The sequence below is a fragment of the Castor canadensis genome, chromosome 18 (genome assembly GCF_047511655.1).
Source record: "Castor canadensis chromosome 18, mCasCan1.hap1v2, whole genome shotgun sequence".
NCBI classification, from domain to species: domain Eukaryota; kingdom Metazoa; phylum Chordata; class Mammalia; order Rodentia; family Castoridae; genus Castor; species Castor canadensis.
This window is the reverse complement of record NC_133403.1, coordinates 28,162,870-28,183,504: the sequence shown is the minus strand read 5'-3', so window position 1 is coordinate 28,183,504 and position 20,635 is coordinate 28,162,870. Positions and strand designations below refer to the sequence as shown.

Genomic DNA, 20,635 nt, shown 5'->3' with positions numbered 1-20,635 from the left:
ATCCCTGTGGCCTGGAGCTGGGGTGTCCTTCACAGTGGAAGGCAGGTGAATTTAGGAGCAAAGTCTTAGATTTGAACCAGGAGCCTCTCAGGTAGCACTTGCCCAGCAGGGGCAACTTTTCATTCAGAGTTTGCAAAGTTATCAGGGCAGCTTTGGGCAAGATGAGACTCTAAACAGGCTCTTAGATGTCCCTCAACCCTACCCCAAATGCCTTGTGGCATTTGCCAATGTCAGTGGATAAAAACTTCCATGGTAGGCAACTTCAAGCTACCAACGGTTAAACAGTGGGCTCTAAAATGTCCTCAATATTTAACCACGGATTTGCTCTTGAGAGCTGGTACATCGCAGCTTTTAAGAAAAAGTCCCCACACTGTTGACACATGTCACAACACAGATGAACTTGCTAACAGTATGCCAAGTCAGAGAAGCTGGTGACGAGAGGCCTCCAGGTCTGATTCTGTGACGTAAATGTCTGGAACACCAGTGGCGCTGGCCGGGGCCAGGGTGGCTGTGAAATGGGGAGTGGCTGCCTTATGGGCATGGGGTTACTTTTGTGGTGATAAAATGTTCTGGAACTAGATAGAGGTGAGGCTTTCACCAAATTGTACCTTTTTTTTTTTTTTGTGGTACTGGGGTTTGATCTCAGGGCCTTACACTTGCTAAGTAGGCACCCTACCACTTCAGTCAACTCCACCAGCCCCAAATCAGACATTTTTAAAAAATGATAGATTTTATGTGTATTTTTCCACTTGAAAAAAAAATCCCCAAACTCTCAACTCTCAGCTCTACCATGGGTGTTATCAGAGGGAATCCATTTGTTCACTTATTTTGCAAATATTTATCGAGCACCTGCCTTGCACCAGGCCCAGGATGCTTCTTGGATTGCAAAGGGGAGTCACTGAGCGCGGCCCCTTCCTGTCACACTCAGAGTCCTGGGAGAGGAGCTGTCAAATGGAGATAGATGGATGTTAGATAGATAGATAGATAGATAGATAGATAGACTGACAGATAGTTGGTAGATAGATAGACAGAAGATACATAGGTGTTAGATAGACAGACAGATAGACGATAGACAGACAGAAGATAGATGATAGATGATTGATGAATAATGATAGATAGATAGAGGATAGATAGAAAGATAGGTAGATAGGATGGAGGGATAGATAGATGATAGACAGAAGATAGATAGATGATTTATAGATAGACAGACAGATGATAGGTAGACAGACAGATAGATAGATGGTAAAAGTAGACAGATGATTGATTGATAGACTGACAGATAGACAGATAGATTATAGATAGAGAGAACATAGATAGATAGATGATAGATTGATAAATAGATTGATGATAGATAAATAGACAGATAGAATGGATAGATAGGATAGACGGATGATAGATAGAAGCTAGATAGATACATAGATAGACAGACAGATAGATAGACAGATGATAGATAGATAGACAGACAGACAGATAGATGATAGCCGGGTTGTGGCCTGCCTGCGATCCCAGCTATGTGGAAGGCTAAGGCAAGAAAATCACTTGATCCCAGAAGTTCACATCCAGCCTAGGCACCATGGTGAGTCCTGTCTCAGAATAAAGAAGTAAGTAACTTATGTATACATATAGAGAGAAAGAGGTGCAGTGGTGCGTGCCTGTGATCCTAGCCACAGGGAGGCATACATTGGATCAAGGTCTGAGGTTAGTCTGGGACAAAAATAACTCAAAATAGCTAAAGCAAAAAGGGCTGGGGCCTGACTCAAGTAGTAGAGTGAGTTCAAATACCAGTATTGCCAATAATGGATAGAAAGATTGATGATAAGCGGACAGATAGATGATAGATCTATAGACAGACTTTACAGACACGTCACACACTGTGAGAGGTGCTGCACCTCTCACACCAAGTTCAGGGAAGGCTCATGGTGGTGGGTGACATCAAGTCTGGATTCCACTGAGCAAGGAGTGCAGAAATGGGTTGCAGAGAAGACAAGAACTGAGTAGGTCTGGAACCATGAGCCAAAAAAAAAAAAGAAGAAGAAGAAGAAGAAGAAGAAGAAATGAGTAGGACTCCTTGACCCAAAAAGCAACCTCATGGGCTGGAGGCAAGGCTCAAGTGGTACAGCACCTGCCTAACAAGCATGATGAGGTCCTGAGTTCAAACCCCGGTGACATAAATAAATACACAAATAATTTTAAAAAGCAACTCCAAAGTCATACACATAAACGGTACCCCATGGGGACTTCCAACTTGGAAATACACAGAACATCTGTACAGATGAAGGGAAGATCAGCAGACTGCCCTTGACCCTGAAGGTAACATCACAGAAGGAAATGGCTTTGTGACCTGATAACTTCCTTGCACACTCCTTTTATCACATCCCCTCCTCAAGGATGGCCCATGGCTCCCTTCTTCCTTCTGTGACTGATAGCGACCACTGCAACCTTTTTGGAAACAACTACCCAGAATGCCTTGCTAACAGCTCCTTACAGGGACAGACATGAGTAGGCGTGGTTTAGGGTACAGATAATGACTGTATGGACCACTAAGCTGTGGATTGTTACACACTCGTCATGAGTTACGTCTGGAGGCCAGTTCCTGCATGGGTTACTTTATTTAATGTTCACTTTCGCTGTCCCCACTTTACAGATGAGAACACTTAAGCAGTGGGGGCAGAGAGCTCATCCAAGGTCACGCAAAGGATGTGCCAGGCTTTGGCAAAGCCCCTGACTTCTGGTCCCCACTCCCAGCCATTCTGCCATACCGTCCTCTGGTGTTAGCCTACTGTTGGCAGCTTTGCCTGTGATAATATAAAACTAGGAATAATCACTGGAATGGGGGAGAAGTGACTAGATTGCGGCCATCCATTTAAGAAAATGTATCACAATCCATAATATGCCACAGAAGCTGCAGAGGGGTAAATAAACAGGGCATGGTCTACGTGTGCAGTGGAATATTACTCAGCCTTAAAAAGGAAGGACGTTCTGGCACATGTCACAAGGTAGAACAATCTTGTAAAAGAATAAGCCAGATACAAAGGGACAAATACTGCACGATTCCACTTATATGAAGGGACCTAAAATAGTCAAATTCACACAGAGAGAAAATAGAATAGGGGTTACCAGAGCTGGGGTGGCAGTAGGGAGTTAGCATTTTTGTTTTACCATCTGGTTTTTGAGACAGAGTCTTGCTATGAAGCCCAGACTGTCCTCGACCTCACAATCCTCCTGCCTCCGCCTCCCAAGTGCTGGGATTACAGGCTGGCACCACCACGCCCAGCCCAGGAGTTAGTGTTTCATTGGTACGGAGCATTAGAAGGGAGGGATTTCTGGACAGATGGTGGTGGTGGTGGTCGTGGCCAGCCTTGTAGGACTGAAACTGTCAAAATGGTACCCGCACTCATGTGCTGTGATGGGGTCCCGTGAGCCAGGCCTGGCTCCTCAAAGACTAACGCGTGGTCCTGAAACGGTTCATGTACCCCTCGGCAGCTTGTGAGGTGGGCAAAGTGTGGACTGTGAGCAGCTCCAGGTAGAGCCCTTGCCTAATGTGTGTGAGGCCCTGGGTCCCATCCCCAGCACCACAAAAGTCACAAGCATAGAATAAAATGACAGCAGAGTCTCAGGTCACAGCCCAGACCCCCCGGAACCAGCATCTGCTCCTCCCCACACCCTGTACTGGAGTTTGAACTCAGGACCTCACACTTGCCACAGGCACTTAAGCCACACCCCCAAGCTTTTTGCTTATAGTTTGATTTTCAGGTGGGGTCTTGCAGTAAGTTTTTTTGTGCTGGCTGACCTCAGATGGTGATCCTTCTACCTTCACCTCCCGAGTGGCTGGGATTACACACATGCCCTGCTGTGCCCCTCTCCATCACCTGCATCTTAACCAGGTCCGCAGGCAGTGTGGGTGTGGCTAAAGTCTGGAAGCCGTCTAAAGGAGCCATGTGGATAGGGTCACAGCCATCGTGGAAAAGTGTGTGAGGAACTCAAAGCTGTTTTGTTCTGGGAAGGAGGTGTTGTTGGAAACTGGGAGTTCTGAGTGAAGGAAATGTTCTTCCTTTTCATTTTGGACATTTCTAATGGAAGCATCATTTGGGTCTTTTTGTAGCTATAAGTAATGTTAGCTTCTCTCTGACCAGCCACAGTCAGGTCACCTCTCTACCTTGACCTCAATGCTCACAGATCTTTGTAAAATGTGACTCTGAGAAGATGGCTTGGTATGCTGCAGTGGGGCTGTTTTTTTGCTTTCATTTTTGTTTTTGCAGTGTTGAAGTTTGAACTCAGGGCCTCACACTTGCTAGGCATGCTTTTGCTCGGGGCTGGCCTCAGACTCTGCTCCTCCTACCTCTGCCTCCCATGTAACTAAGATTATAAGCATACATCACCACGCCCACCCCCCGCCCTCACTCTGCTGTTTTAAATCAGGTGCTATTCACGTTTCTTCCCTGTAAAATGCTGGAAGCCGGGTCAACTTTGTTTACTAAGGCTTGTCTTCAAACAGAAATAAAGAGAGACCTTTGATATTAAATTATATTCAGAAAGCTTGACCACATTTTGAATCAGTTGCATTCCTCAAAGTATTATCAATTGCGTGAGCCAAGATTTCCTAAGGAAAGAAAAACATACTGTGAGAGCAAAAGCAGGCAGCAGTGGCGTATGTAGCTGGCGGCTCTCACCGCACACATTTCTTGGCATTTGTCATACATATTTTATATATATAGCTTATAATTTACCAAGATAGCTGGGAACATTTATTTTACATAATTTTACTATTTAAAGAAGAGAAGAACCTGAGGAAACAGCTGTCAACTTAAAGACCTTCTTTGTATCATCATCAGTTACTTAAATTAGGACCTGTGACTTGATTAGGGTGTTTAGATAAGGAAGTTTCTGGGCCAGGTGAGATGGCTCACACCTGTAATCCCAGCTACTTAGGAGGCAGCAATCAGCAGGACCGAGGTTCTGGGCCAATGTGGGCAAAAATTTAGCAAGATCTCATCTTAACCAGCAAACTGGTCATGATGGTTCACACCTCTAATTCCAGCTATCTGGGAGGTATAAATAAGTGGATTATGGTCTGAGTCTGACCCTGGACAAAAATGTGAGACCCTATCTGACAAATAATTAAATGAAAATAACTTAGGGACATGGCCCTGAGTTCAAATTCCAGTACCGCCAAAGGAAAAAAATTCTCTTTTCATATGAGCTTCTGAAGACTTTGGTTCCTTGGGTTCATGAATCTATCAGATTGAAAAAAAGAAGCTTAAACTTTCATGCATGTCTGCATGAAAACAGGTGGACCCCCTCGGGAAAGAAGAAAGCCCCAGTGCTGCCAAACAGACTGGCTTGGGTGCGAATCTCCCCAGCCACAGTGTCTAGTCGCTTTGTGACACTCGGGGGTTACCTCAGCTCTCTGAGTAAATGGGGATGGTGATTCCTGCCTCCCAGGGTTGCCATGGAGATGGAAGGAGGCAGGTGGATGGAGAGATTGGTGCCATCACTCGGTTATTCCGATGGTGTTCATTGAGGGCTGGCTAGGTGCTGAATGTTGAGACAAGATGGGACAAAACTAAAATGGCCTTGCTCTTGTGGAGTGAATGCTCCAGCTGGGGAGATGGCTGACAAGTGAGGAAGCAAACACTTCATTAAACATTTGTGAATGAAAGTAACTGGGGTGCCAAGAGAAAGAACCACTAGGGGAGATAAAGAACCTCCTTGAGGAGGGTAAGGGCCAGGGGACAAGGACAGTCAAGTGGATGGGGAAAGACAGAGAGAACAGACTGGAGGTGGACCAAGGAGTCAAGCCAAGGTCAGGGAGATGGCTGGGTGGTCCCACCCCCGGAGACCACAGTGAGGATTCTCAGATTATCCTGGGACCTCGGGTAGCTAGAGGGAGGAGGCCAACAGGAGCTGAGTTTTGAGAAAGTCATCCAGGCACACTCTCCTGCTAGGAGTAGATGGCAGCTGTGTTTTAAAATTCAGGTTTTATTATTATTTAGGAGGCGGCGTGCCAAGAGGTCAGGAGGCGACTGCCATGAGAAGGATATACCATTATACTTGCTGGAAGCAAGAAAAAGGGGTACATCCTGCTGTGGGGACCATGCAGGGAGCAGCAGGGACAGTGGGGAGCAGAGGGGGAGGAGAAGCCTGACAAGTGCTTCCATTTCTGCTTCTTCTGGGAGGCCTCAGTACAGGCAGGGCGAGCAGGCTTTGGCTGCCTAGTTTGAATAATTTCAGTAGCTCTGGGGCACAGGGGACGGTCACCTAGTTGAGAAGCACCTGGTTCTGGGATGATCCCGGCAGGTGGATGTAGTCCAGAGTCTGAGGCCTGAGAGAACGCATACAGGAGGGGCTGAAGGATGGGGCTCTGGTTTGCATCCCAAGATGGCTCTGGCAGGTGAGCTGGTTGCTACCTCTAAAAATCAGTTACTCTGCAAGGGACACCGCCTCAGGTCTGCAAAGCCCTGAGACGACACAACACGGGAATCCAGAAAGCCAAAGGTGTCTGGATAATACAGAGACGTAGCTAGAGAGGTGGCAAGACCAAGGGAAGGCTGTGTGATCAGTGAGCAGCAGGTGACCGAGCTGGCCCAGGGGCTGTGGGTGGAAGGCTGAAGCTTCTGTTGAGGATTGCTCCCAGTCTCCTGCCACATTCTTCCAATCAGCACAGAAAGACATCTCACTGGGGAGATGCCTGCACCGCCAACAGTGAGGACTGTGTTATCCAAGGGTTCTGTGATTGGGAACTTGAGCAAAACCAGGCAACCAACTACCTTGGCTCTGTCCCAGGTACCTTGGCTACGTGACTTCTTTGGAGATGACGCCTATTGGTGAATGGGGCTAGATGCTGTGCTGTTGGAGCAGCAGAAACTGCCAAGTTCACCAATATACAGACTTGCCTGGTCTCCTTGCAGGCTGACCTGGAACCCTCATCTGTAAGGTTTGGGAAGAGGCTTCTTGGGATAGTCTCCAATATTTGAGATTCTGGCTTGTTCAACTTGCACCCTGAGAACAAAGCTTGAACTTGTGGGGTAAGGAAGAAGGAAGCAGATTTGCACTCAGTGGAAGGGAGTCTTTTCAGGCAGAAAAATCCAGAGATAGAAAAGGCCATTTTAGGAAGCAGTGCAATCCCCTTCACTGCAGACTTTCTAGGTGTGCACCACTATGCCTGGCTGCAATGCCCATGGTCTTGGGCCAAGAAAGCTCCTAGGGAACTGATTATAATAATGCTGACTCCTGGACCATATACTCCAGACCTGATACTCTTGCATCTCTGCAGAGTGAGGCTCAGGAATCTGAACTTGAGTACAATACAATGGTTGCCAGTCAAGTGCAAAGGTCACCACTTGATGCTCTGTTGCCCTGAACTGGGGAGGTAAAATATGAGAAGTTGATCCTTTCTGTTCCTCAGTGTCTACAAGTCTGTAGGTAGTGGTTCTCCGTGGGTCTTGTTTATTTGCATTTTCCTGTGTCCATGGACCGACAGCAGTGAACTTCCTATGTAGAAAGTAGATCACTAGCTTATCTTCTAAATAAAACATAATGGTCACAGATAAATAACAGTCAAATTCCACAGAGCCCTTACTGTGTGCTGGTAACCCTGATAAGCACTCGTGAGCATCAGTGTAAAGAAACTTTGTGTCCTAGGAGGTGGGTCCCCTTCCTGCTCCCCTCTTATAAGTGGCAAATCCGAGGCCTGAGAGGAAAAGTAACTTGCCCACCAGTATCCACCAAGTTAATAGGAAAGTCAAATTTGAACCCAGGTCTGCCTGAGCAAAGAGCACAGCACATCATTCTCTCAGTGGGGCACCAGGCCACTCTTCCCACTGGTGGAATAAACAGAAGCTGTGCCATAACACCAAAAGTTGGAGTTTGGTCTTTGTAAATTTGTATTTGCTTATTCATTCAACCACCAGCAGAAAGGACGTTCTCTGTCAGACTGACTTCTTCTTGCCCTCATGGATCTTATAGTCTTTTATCAAAGGTACATTGAAGGTCGTACCTCAATGCACAGGTTGCTAAGGAAACAGGTACCAGGGATCCACAGTACCAAAGTCAGAGAAGTAAAATTGAAAGATCTGACTGGTGGGTGGCTTAAGCGGTAGAGTGCCTGCCTAGCAAGTGCAAGGCCCTGAGTTCAAACCCCAGTACTGGGAAGGAAGGAAGGAAGGAAGGAAGGAAGGAAGGAAGGATGGGAGGATGGGAGGATGGGAGGGAGGGAAAGAGGAAGGAAAGAAGGAAGGAAGGAAGGGAGGGAGGGAGGGAAAGAGGAAAGAAAGAAGGAAGGAAGGGAGGGAGGGAGGGAAATAGGAAGGAAGGAAGGAAGGAAGAAAACAGGAAGGAAGAAAGAAGGAACAACTGGCCAAATAATTCCTTGTCTAACATAGGACACTGCAGTGCTTCTCAACCAGGGGTGACTTCACCTGCCATGGGACATGGGCAATGTCTGGACATCATTTTGTTTGTCACAACTGAGACCAGGAGGTGGAGGACAGGTGGTAACATGTAGTTGTAGAGGCCAAAGAGATTGCTAAACCCCCTACAATGCACAAGACAGCTCCACAACAAAGCACAGGCTATAAGATGTCAGCAGTATCAAGGTTGAGGAAGGCGGCCATGACAGTTTGGATCCGGAGTGCCCCCGAAGGCCCATGTATTAAAGGCTTGGCCCACAGCCGCAGTCTTATTGGGTGGTTTTGGGACCTCTGGAAGGTGGGTCCTAGTGGAAGAAAGGTCATAGGAAGTGTGTCCCGGAAGGGGACCTCAGTCCCTACCACAGGCCTGCAGACAGTGGCACCAAGTGACCGAAACCTCTGAAACTGACTCTTTCCTCCTTTTAGGTTGTTTTCCTCAGGTGTTTTGTCACAGCAATGAAACACTGAAGAGATATATTAATAACAATGCCAGGACAGTGGCCATAATCCAGAATAGTAGCCGGCACGTCCATCTGAAGAGTTTATGACCACAGGCTTCTGTCCCCGGGAAGTTAATGAATCGCTAGAGATTGTACAATGATTTGAACACAGGGCCTCGTACATGCTAAACAAGTGCTCTACTTCTGACTACACCCTCAGTCCTAATCTACATAATCTTTCGGAACTCCCAGAGACCTCCTGGCTGGGGTCTGTCCGGCCAGAGGGCTCTAGAACAATCTTCCCTAGGACCCAAGACCACTCAAGCCGTGACCTTTTTTTTTTCAGTACTGGGACTTAGCTTGCTAGGCAGGTGCTCTACCACTTGAGTCATGCCCCTAACGCTTTTTGCTTTAGTTGCTTTTCAGATCGGGCCTTGTGCTTTGGTCTGGGCCAACCTCAGTCTGAAATCCTCCTAATTCTGCCTCCCACATAGCTGGGATTACAGATGTGAACCACCACACCTGCCTTATTGATTGAGGTAGGATCTTGCTAACATTTTGCCTGGGCCAGCTCTGGACTTTGATCCTACTACCTCTAACTCCCTTACAGCCGAAATTACAGTCATACACCAACATGCATGGCTTGTTCTTTGAGATAGGGTCTTAATAACTTTTTTTGCCCAGGCTGGCATTGAACTGTAATTCTCCTATCTCCGCCTCATGAGTGGCTGAGATTATAGTCACTCATGTTCTCTTTGCAATAGTCTATCATTGAACTAAAAATCATTGAACTCAACATTGCTTAGGGTGAAGCTGGCTGGCTGGAATGTAAACGTGTTGAAATGAAGAGGTGGGAACAAAGGCTTTAGAGGTGACATGTGGGTCCCAGGCTGCTGCAGTAACTCCCTACTTTTTGCCAGGAATGGATGATGATGAACCCCTGTCTCTCCTCCCTTGACCAGGAACTCCTCTCTTTTTCCCACTGAGTCCCAGGATTGGGAGCCAGTAGAAAGTCCCCTGGGTACCTTTGCCACTTACCCTGGCCCTGGCTTTCTCTGCAGAGCTCTCCTCAGTTAGAGGAAATAGAACCTGCTTCTAGCTCCTCCTATACAATGCCATCCTGTCTCAGGTGAACCTGGGACAATTTCAAGAATTGTAGTCACGTGTTCATTGAAACACTATGCACAGTGACAAAAGCAAGAACTCAACCTTGTGCCCATAGGTTGATAATGAAGCCTGTGATCAAAAGCTCTCTAGATGAGTGTACCTGGTGCTATTCAGGATCATGGCCACTGCTCTGGTGTCATTATTAATAGATGGATAACGAAAATGTGGCAGACTACACAATGGAATACTAGTCGACCATACAAAAGAGGAAATCCTGTCATTTGTAACAACATGGAGGAGCCTGGGGGTCAGTATGCTAAGGGAAGTAAGCCAGGCACAGAAAGACAAGCACACGATCTTCCTTACATGGATCTAAGAGTTGGCCTCCCTAGACGTAGGGAGGAGGAGGGGCTTGAGGCAGGGATTCAAGGAGACATCGATCAAAGGTACAAAACTGCAGTTGATGGGAGGAACATGTCTAAGAGAGCTACTGTCCAATGTGGAGGCCACAGTGGACAGCAGTGCATTGTGTACGTGAACACTGCCCACAGAGTAGATTTTAGGTGCTCCTGCTGTAGCCACGTGACAATATGCACACATTTCATGTTGGGTATACGTGTTGTCAGTTAATTTTTTTTTTTGGCAGGACGGGGGTTTGAACTCACGGCTTTCTGTTTGGAAAGCAAGCACTCTACCACCTGAGCCTCTAGACCCGGTTAAACTTTTCTTTTTTTTTTTTGGCAATAGTGGAGTTTGAATTCAGGACCTTGCACTTGCTAGGCAGGTGGTGTGGCACTTGAGTCATGTTTTCAGCCTGAAATGTATTAATAGTCATGTAATGGAACATGCCATTCTCCCAGTCTCTCTGATGTGGTCAAAGGAGCTGGGGAAACAGAGAGGAAGTGAAGCTATATCTCATCCTCCCAGGAGAGCTGGAGACCTAACAGTGCTAAAATGGATTCATGACCCCATCTCTCAGGGAAAATACTCCAGTGGATGGTAGATTTTTCTGGTTTCACTTTTAAAGCTTTCTTAATCCTTTGGCCTGGATATACTGCCAACACTGGAACCCAATAACCCAGTGCTGGAGAGAATCTACAGCAAGGTCCCCCACACTTGGGGTACAGCAGCTCCCCCTTGTGAAGCCTTTACTCTGGCAAGGGAAGACAAACACTAAGCAATAAGTGAGTAGATTATTTGGTGTAAGTGACAAGCACTAAGGAAAAAAGGGAAAGGGTAACATGGTACCACCGATGCAGCTGGATGAAGAAGGCTGCATTTTTGTCAACTGTGAAAAAATCCATGTAACATAAAAATTATCACTGTCACCATCGTAAGTGTACAGTCTGTGGTATTAGGTTTTATTCACATTGCTATGTAACCATCACCTCATCCATCTCCAGAATTCTTTTTGTCTTATAAAACCTAAACTCTATACCTGGTAAATACTGGCTCCCCTTCCTCCCTTCCAATCAGCTCCCCCAGTCACCATTCTACTTTCTGTCTCTTGGGATTCACCACTATAGGTACCTCATATAAGTGACCCCACACAGTATTTCACTTAGCATAAGGTCTTCAGGGTTCACCCATGCAGTTGTGTGTGTGTCAGAATTTTCTCCCTTTTATTTTCAATTGCTTGGAAATGCCACTTTTTGTTTATCAATTTATCTATTATTCGTGGAGATGGATGACTCTATGTTTTGGTTCTTGTGATTAATTCCACTATGAACCTGGTGTATAGATATCTCTTCCACCCTGCTTCCACCTTTTTGGGTAGTTGTCCCTTGGTAACTTCCATTGATTGCAAAATCTGTGGATGTTCAAGTCACTTAGATGACATGGTGTGCAGAACCTGCACACCTTATCCAGGACACTCTAAATCATCTCCAGATGACGTGTGGCATCTAACAATATAAACGCTATGTAAAGAGTTGCATCATTTAGGGAATAATGACAGGGAAAAAGTCTGCACATGTTCAGTACAGACAATTTTTGAGGGTTTTTTTTTTTTGTTGTTGTTCTGAGGTTTGAACTCAGGGCCTTGCACTTGCTAGGCAGACTGTCTACCACTTGAACCACACCCCCAGTTTTTTGCTTTTTTTTTTTTTTTGCTTTACTTATTTTTTAGATAGAGTTTCACAGTTTTTTGCCCATGTTGGCTTCAGACTACCATCCTCCTACCTATGTTTCCTCTATAGCTAGGATTACAGATACGTGCTGCCACTCCCCGCTTTTTGTTGTCATGTTGAGGTGAGGTCTTGCTAATTTTTGGTTGGGCTGGCATTGAATAGGGATCCTCCTAATCTCCATCTCCTATGTAGCTGGGATTTCAATCATGCCCCATCAGCCCTTTCTGAATATTTTTTATCCATCCTTGATTGAATCCATGCATATGAAACCCATAAAAATGGACCATTGATTGTACACCCAGAAGTGGAATCCCTGCACCATATGAAATACTGTGTTTCATATTTTGAGAAGCAGCCATACTATTTTACATTCCCACCAACAATGTACAAGAATTATGGTTTCTCTACATCCTTGCCAACACCTGTCATTTTCTGACTTGGGGCTTGTTTGTATTTTGTTTTGTGTAGTAGCCGTCCTAACATGTGTGAGAGAGGACTGCAACTTGAAAGAAAGTAATCAGGGTAGGTTTGGTGGCAAGGTGGCATTTGAGACTTGATGAACAGGAAGCAGATTCTGGGAGAAGAGTCTCCTAGGTGGAGGGAATTGTGAGCCCTGGGGCATGTTTGAGGAGCAGCAGCAGACCAGGGTGGCTGCAGCAGCCTGAGTGGGAGGGGCTGTAAGAGAGACCAGGTAAGCTGGGAGCCACAGGAGGGCTTCCAGCAGAGGAAAAAGAATCCTTCCAGGTGTAGGGAGGGAAGGAAAGGAACAGGGAGACAAGGAGACCATTGCAATTAGGGATGGGGACTTGAACGAGTTGATTACAGGGTCACAGTCTTGGATGAAGCTTAGAGGCAGGATAGACAGGATTTCCTGGTGGGTTGGATGTGATGTGTGAGAGGGAGATAGGCATCTACCTTGATTCTAAAGTTTGGGGCCCAAATGAGGCAGATGGAGCAACCACCAATTGCAGTGGAGGAGGCTCAAAGTATTGCAGAATGGAGCAGGGATCAAGAGTTCAAGTTCAGGCTAGGTGCATAGCTCAAGTGGTAAAGCTTCTGCCCTGAATTCAAACCCCAGCCAAAAAGAGACCAAAAAAAAAAAAAAAGGAGAGAGTTCAAGAGCAGACATATGCCATCACACCACTTTAGACATTTTCTGGTGTTCTGCAAAGGAGACAATGGCTTTCAGGTGCTTCCCTACCTGAACAAGTGGAGGATCTGAGGAAGAAAGCCAGTGTGGCGGAAGAGAGGCAACATGAGTGTCAAATCATCTGTAGGCTGGGATTGGCACAGCCCCCCAGCTCAGAACGGGGGGAGGGCAAAATGCAGCACAGCTGCGTTGCATAAGAATAAGAACATGACCTTCAGACAGGAACAGTACATGCAGAAAGTATCGATCGCAGGATCCCCCTGTTCCTGATAACTACAAGGTCAGTTGCTCTTCGGACTTGGCTATCCCACTTCCTTGTTTGGCGCTATGTATAATAAACTCGCTGGAGGTGGTGGAAGCTGCTGTGTGTCTCCGCCAGAGCACCCAGCCCACCTGATCCCAGCTTTTTGCATGTTTGTCTTTTGTCCTTTCTCAATCTCCCGTAGCCCCCAGTTAGGTTCCTAGGATGAGCTCGTACAGGTCGTGAGAATAAGCACCCTTTATTGCCTGTACCCGTAGCAGGCCCTGCTCCTTGCAATGGCCCAACCAGCAGATCCAGTCACACGCCAGATGTTACAGATGAGCACCAGTCTTGGGTAGAGGAAGTGCTGGTCCAAGTCCACACCGATGGCAAGTGGCAGAGCCAGGGCCTGACTATAGCGGAAGTTAGGGGGAGGCTCGTTAAAGTGTTGGACTTGGGCTCAATCTCAAAAGACACGGTTTGTAAGAAAGAAAAAAGTGGATGGAGCAAACCCAGGACGAAGTCCTAACTCCTCCTCACTTACCACAAGACCCTGTGTGGCCTGGTCCCCTCTGTCCTCTGTGGTCTGCCCTCGAACTGCAATTCCTTAGGCTCCACTGGGAGATTTTGAGGTTCATGAAGCTTTTCTATTCCAGGGTTTTTCTCCATCAAGGTCCGTCTGCCTGGAATGTTCCTCAACCCATGGCTTTTTTTCTGGATGACTCCTGCACATCTCTGGGGACTCAGCTCAAATGTCCCTTCCTCAAGGAAGTCTTGTCCAATCCTCCCCCTTCCCTTTCTAGAACAGCCTCCTTGCACTGTCCTTGTCCTCGAGAGCACTTGAGACGATTGAAACCATGTATAACTGTGTGCTCAGTGTCCACCTCTTCCACAAGACCAGTGCTGTACCACAGAACTGAGGAAGCTATTGCAATTATGGAAGGTTCTAGACTTCTGCTGTCTACTTGGTAGTGATGAGAGCTATGGAGCATTTGACATGTGGTAAACATATGAAATGTGAGCTGTTGAAATGACTGAGGGACTGATTTTTTGAACGTATTTATATTATACTATATAAATTATTTCATTTATAAAGTACATAATTTAAATTAACTTAAGTTTAACTTTAAATAGCCACATACAGTCAATGGCTGCCATATTGGACACTGAAACTCAAGAATGTGAACTCTTAGGCAAGGACCATTCTTTCTTACTCAGTTACTCAGTTGTAGACTCCTTTGTACTGAAGATGGTACCCAAGTAAACTGTTGAATGAATGGATTGATGGATGGATGGATGGATGGGTACATGGATGGATGAATCCATCAATTAGACCACAAGCAATCCTTGTCTTTCACAAGGTCTACAAAACTTGCTTTCAAGAAACCACCCAAGGGCTGAGGCTGTGGCTCAGTGGAAGAGTGCTTCCCTAGTATGTGTGAGGTTCTGAGTTCTATTCCCAGCAATGAAAAAAAAAATCCCGCAACAAGAGATCCAAAAAAGCCTGACTTGCACAGTAGTGCACACTACCTGATCAAATCTCCTATACATGATACCATCCCTGAGTGACCAGCAAGTGAAAGCCAAGGGTTATTTTCAGTCTCAAATGAACCATCCCAGACTTGTGTGAAGGTGGCTCCAAGCGCAAGAAAGGACTGTTCTCTTAGGCACCCTCATCGTCTTTGCCCTTCCCCTGACCCTGTAACTATTTAGCAGCTTATGATCTGTTAACACTTGGCCTCCCACGGGACAGATCTGTTCCAAAGTCCACTCCTGCCAACCATCTACAAGGGACTCAGATTTTTTTTTTTAACCATATTGCTCTCAGGAAATCTGCTGCCTGCAATCTGTGCATAATGTATGCAGGGTATGGTTTAAAAACATCTAAGTCGTGATTTGTAACCCACTCAGATTCACATGGCTTTTAGCTTACTCCTCTCTTTTTTTTTTTTAATAAATTGAGGTCAACACATTTCATTCAACTGTAGTTTGGTGGGGTGCTGGTGGAGTGGCTCAAGTGGTAGAGTGCCTGCCTAGCAAGTGTGAGGCCCTGAGTTCAAACCCCAGTACCACCAAAAAAGAAAAAAAAAATGTAGCTTGGAGTTTTCAAATTACAATAGTTGGGAATCTAGCAATAGTAAATCTATGTATTTTATTTTTGTACGTGATGCTTCAGATATAATTTAAAAAATAGTAATAATGATTGGTGATACTATTATAAATAGCTGAGAAGTGCTGAGTTCTTCATGCCTGCCAAGCATTTAGCACATATCATCTCCTTGATCTTCACAATAACCATCTAAGTCAAGTACTATTTTGATAGTGATTTTTTTGTGCTGGGGATAGAACCCAGGGCCTCGAACACACTAAACCTGTACTCTGCCACTGAGCTATACCACTGATCCCATGATACCAATTTTATAGCTGCAGAAACTGAGTCTCAGAAAGGTTAACTCACTTATTTAACATTACTCAGCTGGGAAGTTTCAGGATTTGAACCCAAGTCTGTCTGACTCAGAGCCAATGTTCTCAAACAGTAAACAATTTACCCTCTCTAACAGATACTGCATATGTTCATAGCTATAAAACATTTAAAAAAAAAAAGAAACAATTGGGGTGGAGAGGGCTGGCAGAGTGGCTCAAGTGGTAGAATGCCTGCCTAGCAAGCATGAGGCCCTGAGTTCAAAAAAAATGAAACTACTCAGGGGAATAGGATTAGGATTGAGAAAGAGGAGAGTTACTATTTGATTCTTGGTCTTATCTTTGAACGTTTTTTGTTTATTATATTTATTTACATATGTGTATTTATATAATATGTTCATTTTAAAACCTAAATTTATTTTCATTTTATTTGTTTATTAATTTATTTTGAGATAGGGTCTCAAATTCACAATCCTCCTGAGTGCTAGGATGATAGATATATCCCACCATGTCTGGCTTAAATGAATTAATTTAACAAATTTAAGTAAGTAAAAAAAAAAACTCATCCTATTTTTATTGTTTTATTTGTTTGATGGTGCTGGGGATCGAACCCACCAGCACATGAAAGCCAAGTGCTCTGTCACTGAGCCACACCTACTGCTCCCTGTTTTTACTCCTTTTTAATTAAGAAAAGAAGTGTTAGGATGGTGTCATGTCTACATATATTAGTAGATTAAAGTTCATAAACCTTTTTCAAAGTTCAAATATTCTGACATTGCTTGAAAATGTATTATGCGAAAACTGAAGCTACAACATATATTCTTATATGGAGCAGCAAATTTTCTATTTCTGCTTTTTTGCATTATTTTTATTGGGAGATAAAAGTGGTTTTTGAACATGATATTTGTTCTCAATGAACTTGGTGTGTTGTCCTTGAATATTTACTCAGACATTTGCATTTTTATATACTCATGCGTCCATCTCAGGATGTCACAAGTAGGAATCTTTTAACATTTGTGACATAAAGCTGTATTCATAAATTATGCTATTTGCAGATCAATTAATAAAAGCTTCAGAGTAAATTTTACATTTAATTAAAAATTTTAAATGAAGATTAATTTTATACTGATTGAAAAGTAAACATTACAATCCCCCTCAGTACTCTGAGCTTCAGAGAACCATGTCAGTCACACCAAAAGTCACTTGGGAGAATTCCTCAGTAGCTTTGAGGGAAAAACACACCATTTTTTTAAAGTCGAGACAACACACACACACCAACAATAATGTCTCCTTTCCCACGAGCCCAAATGGAATCTACTTTTACCAGTCAAGTGGCCAGTGTTTCTAAAAATTAAAATAGAACCGCCAGAAACACTCTTTTTAATGCCCCCCTCGCCTAGTCTTGGAATTAGCTTAACAAAACACCATCTGTTGTGGTGAGGAAAATCCGTAAGCCCCTTCCACAAGGCCCCTGCCCTTTGCACTGACTTACTATTTTTTTTTCCTTTGAGGTTCTCCACGCAAATTTGGTAAACCAGAAAAATTCCTATCCTTACACCGAGCCTCACTTGCTGGCTGTTACAGAACCTTTCATTCAAAAGGCAAGAGGTTTCGGTGACCGTGCACAGTCCTCTCATTCACACACTCCATAAACAACAGGACTTCGCCCCAGCCTCTCCTCTAGGAAGGAACCCCAGCAGTTTGCAACCTCACACCTTTCCTTTCCAAAAGACCTTGCAGAAAAATTAGCAATTTCCCATGATGGGAGATGGGCTGAAAGGACCAGTGTGTTATTGCATGCACTCAGCAATTCACCCACGATCCCAAACAGCAACCAATGCTTTTTTCATGCATGGACCTCAAAAATCCCTTTAGGATTGCGAGCAATTAAAAGGGAAAACATGACACCCATGGCTCCCCATCCGATCCCCCCGAACTGAGTCAGAGAAGCAGAGGTTGGGCCGGCTGCGGGGGATCGGGGGAGAAGATGGCTTTTCTCCTCCAGGCCTAATTCCTTCTTGTCTTTGAATTCGAGAAGCCATGCAGACAGGCACCCGCAGCTCTCGTGTGTGAGAGGCCCCCGGTACTCACGGCAGCTGCCTGAGCTGGAACAGGTCCTCCTCCATGTCCGCGCTGCGCCAGGGCCAGCCCTGCTCATGGCCCTTACATGGTAGCGCCGCGCGAGCCTCGGGATTTCAGCACCGGGGCGCTGGACAGCTCCCCGCCGCCTCTCCTCCCCTCCTCCCGGGGAGGCAGCCGCCAGCCACCGGCCCACGAGACAAAGCCACCGCGGGGACCGCGGGGACTGGGGGCGGATGGGAGGGGCGGGGAGCCTCCTGCTCCCCGGGATTGCAGCCTCTCCGCGATGCCTGCGGGCGCCACCAGCCAGGGAAATGGCTGTCAGGCACCAGTGCGCACCCTCTGCCAGAGGACGCCTCTAACGTGTTTACCTGTGGGGATTCGCTAAGGATGCTCTTGCAAGAAGCCCAGGTTGCTATAACAAAAGCAAGGTGCGACTTTTGTAAAAAAAAAAAAAAATGTATTCGTGCATTAAAATACTAGTTAGTGGGCACCTACTGTGTGCCAGGCACTGGAATAGGCACTTGGCTTGTGACAGAACAAGTTGAACCTATCATTGTCATCATGGAGAGGAAGAGCTAGTGAAATGAATCTAGAAAAAAATAAATGTATGGTTAAGTATGAGATGCCCAACATGGTGGTGCACCTCTGTAATCCCAGCAGGAGATGGCAAATCCAAGGCCACCATGTACAAAGTTATCAAAATCCTAACTTGAAAACAAAATACAAAGGACTAGAGATGTGGCTCCATTCATTCATTCATTCAACAAGCATTATGGAGTGATTTCTACAGCCCTGATTCTGGCGAATTGAAAATGGACAGTGACAAGCCCTTCAAAGTCCTTCCTACTGAGTTCAATGGCTCCCCCACCCTCTTCTCACTAGAATTCTGTCCTCCTTTGTAATTTAAGCTCATAAATGTTCACTGATGTATCCCCAGGACATAGAACAGAAGGTGCTCAGTAAATTTGTAGAATGGATGGTTCTCAATTATATATAACAATCACTGGCTCCACCCCAGATCAATTGAACCTGACTGTCTGGAGGTGGACCAGAGCCTGGGCATTTATAAAAGGTCCCCAGCAGCCCAGAGTGAAAAGCACTGGTCTAGTGAGAACAACTGAAGAAGAGAAATTATTCAACAGAAAACTACAAAGATGACCCGTGATGGCAGCTGGCCAGAAGTATGTGATGACTGAGTGGAGGCTCCCAGGGAAGTAAAGGAAGGAGGAAATTTTTGCCAGGTACCAGTGACTCATCCCTATAATCCCAGCTACTCAGGAGGCAGAGATCAGGAGGCTTGTAATTTGAGCCAGCCCAGGCAAATAGTTTGCAAGATCCTATCTCGGAAAAACCCATCACCAAGAAACGGGCTGGTGGAGTGAGTCAAATTGTAGACCCTGAGTTCAAACTCCAGTACTGCAAAAAGAAAAACAATTTTTTTTTACTTTAGTGTTGACAAAGAGGGGGAGGAGTTAGGAGAGTCTACTAGGAAACCACTCTAAGAACTGGAAACCATTTCACATTAAACACATCACAATTTCTTACCAAGTTCAAGACAAACAGACAAGCAAAAGAACCACACACAAAAAGAACCTTGAAACTCCAGAGTTGTGTGTGTACCAAGCACCTGGGCATGAGGTTCTCCTTTGCTGATCCTGTGGATCCCAACATTCCTGTGAAGTGGGTATAATTTTTATCTCCACTTTACAGATGAGGAAGCAAATCTCACAGTAGAGCAAACAACTTGCACAAGGCCACTCAGACATGAGAGTCTGAACTTAAAACCCCATCTGTCTCCAGAGCCTGCACCCTTAAATGCAAGGTTTTCTTTGCGATTCTCTAAATAAATCATCTTTGTGGATATAGTAAGAGAAATCTGAGTTGTTGAAGCATTGGATAACTTGAAATAAACTGAAAGTTGAGAAAACCAATTAAAGTGTGTGTTAGTCATCTTTACATCACTGTAACAAAATACCTGAGATAAACATCTTAAAAGGAGGAAAGGTTTATTCTGACTCACAGTTACAGATGTTTCAGTCCATGGTCCCTTAACCCAGTGATTTCAGGCCTGTAGTGAGGCAGCAGATCATGGCAGAAATGCATGGGACAGAAAAGCCAGGAAAGGAAGAGAAGAGAGAGAGAGAGAGATATCCTTCCTAGCTGCCATGAAGTGAACAGCTCTTCTGTCCCATGCATTTCTGCTATGATGTGCAGAGGGAGAGTCTGGAGTCTGAATATACCATTCAAAAGCACACTCCTAGTGACCTACTTCCTCCTAAGGTTTTCGACACCCCCAATGGTGCCACCAGCTGGGAAAACAGCCTTCAGGATGTCAGTCTTTGGGGGCCATTCCAAATCCAACTAAAGTAGGGTGATAGTGAAACTCCAACTTATTATTCATTGATTGAGCATCATCACTGTGCCTGACACAGTGATGGCTTGTATCAATCAATTCACGGCTACTTACTTCTGCTCTCATATTCAAGCGTCAATCATAGCTTGCCCCACCCATACTCATTTGTGAAGGAATCCACACCACCTGTGCTGCATGCTACATTTGGTATCACATAACTCCTGGCCACAGCTGATTGGCTCAGGAGGTGGACACTAACCTAAAGACATCCAATCCAAAGCTTGTTGGTAACCACTATTGCATC

At 45.4% G+C, this 20,635-nt stretch overlaps 1 protein-coding gene across 2 annotated transcripts in view; it reads right to left on the bottom strand.

Moving 5' to 3' along the window:
* Svop (SV2 related protein) overlaps positions 1–18,258 on the bottom strand; it is a 114,409-nt gene extending 96,151 nt beyond the window's left edge. The window contains exon 1 of one of the 2 annotated variants that reach the window (XM_074061018.1): positions 17,988–18,258. In XM_074061018.1, the coding sequence (XP_073917119.1) occupies positions 17,988–18,022 (35 nt within the window). In that variant the 5' untranslated portion in view covers positions 18,023–18,258. The remainder of the gene's footprint in view (positions 1–17,987) is intronic. The other variant, XM_074061017.1, reaches the window with a different exon arrangement.
* Positions 18,259–20,635: the final 2,377 nt, after the last annotated feature.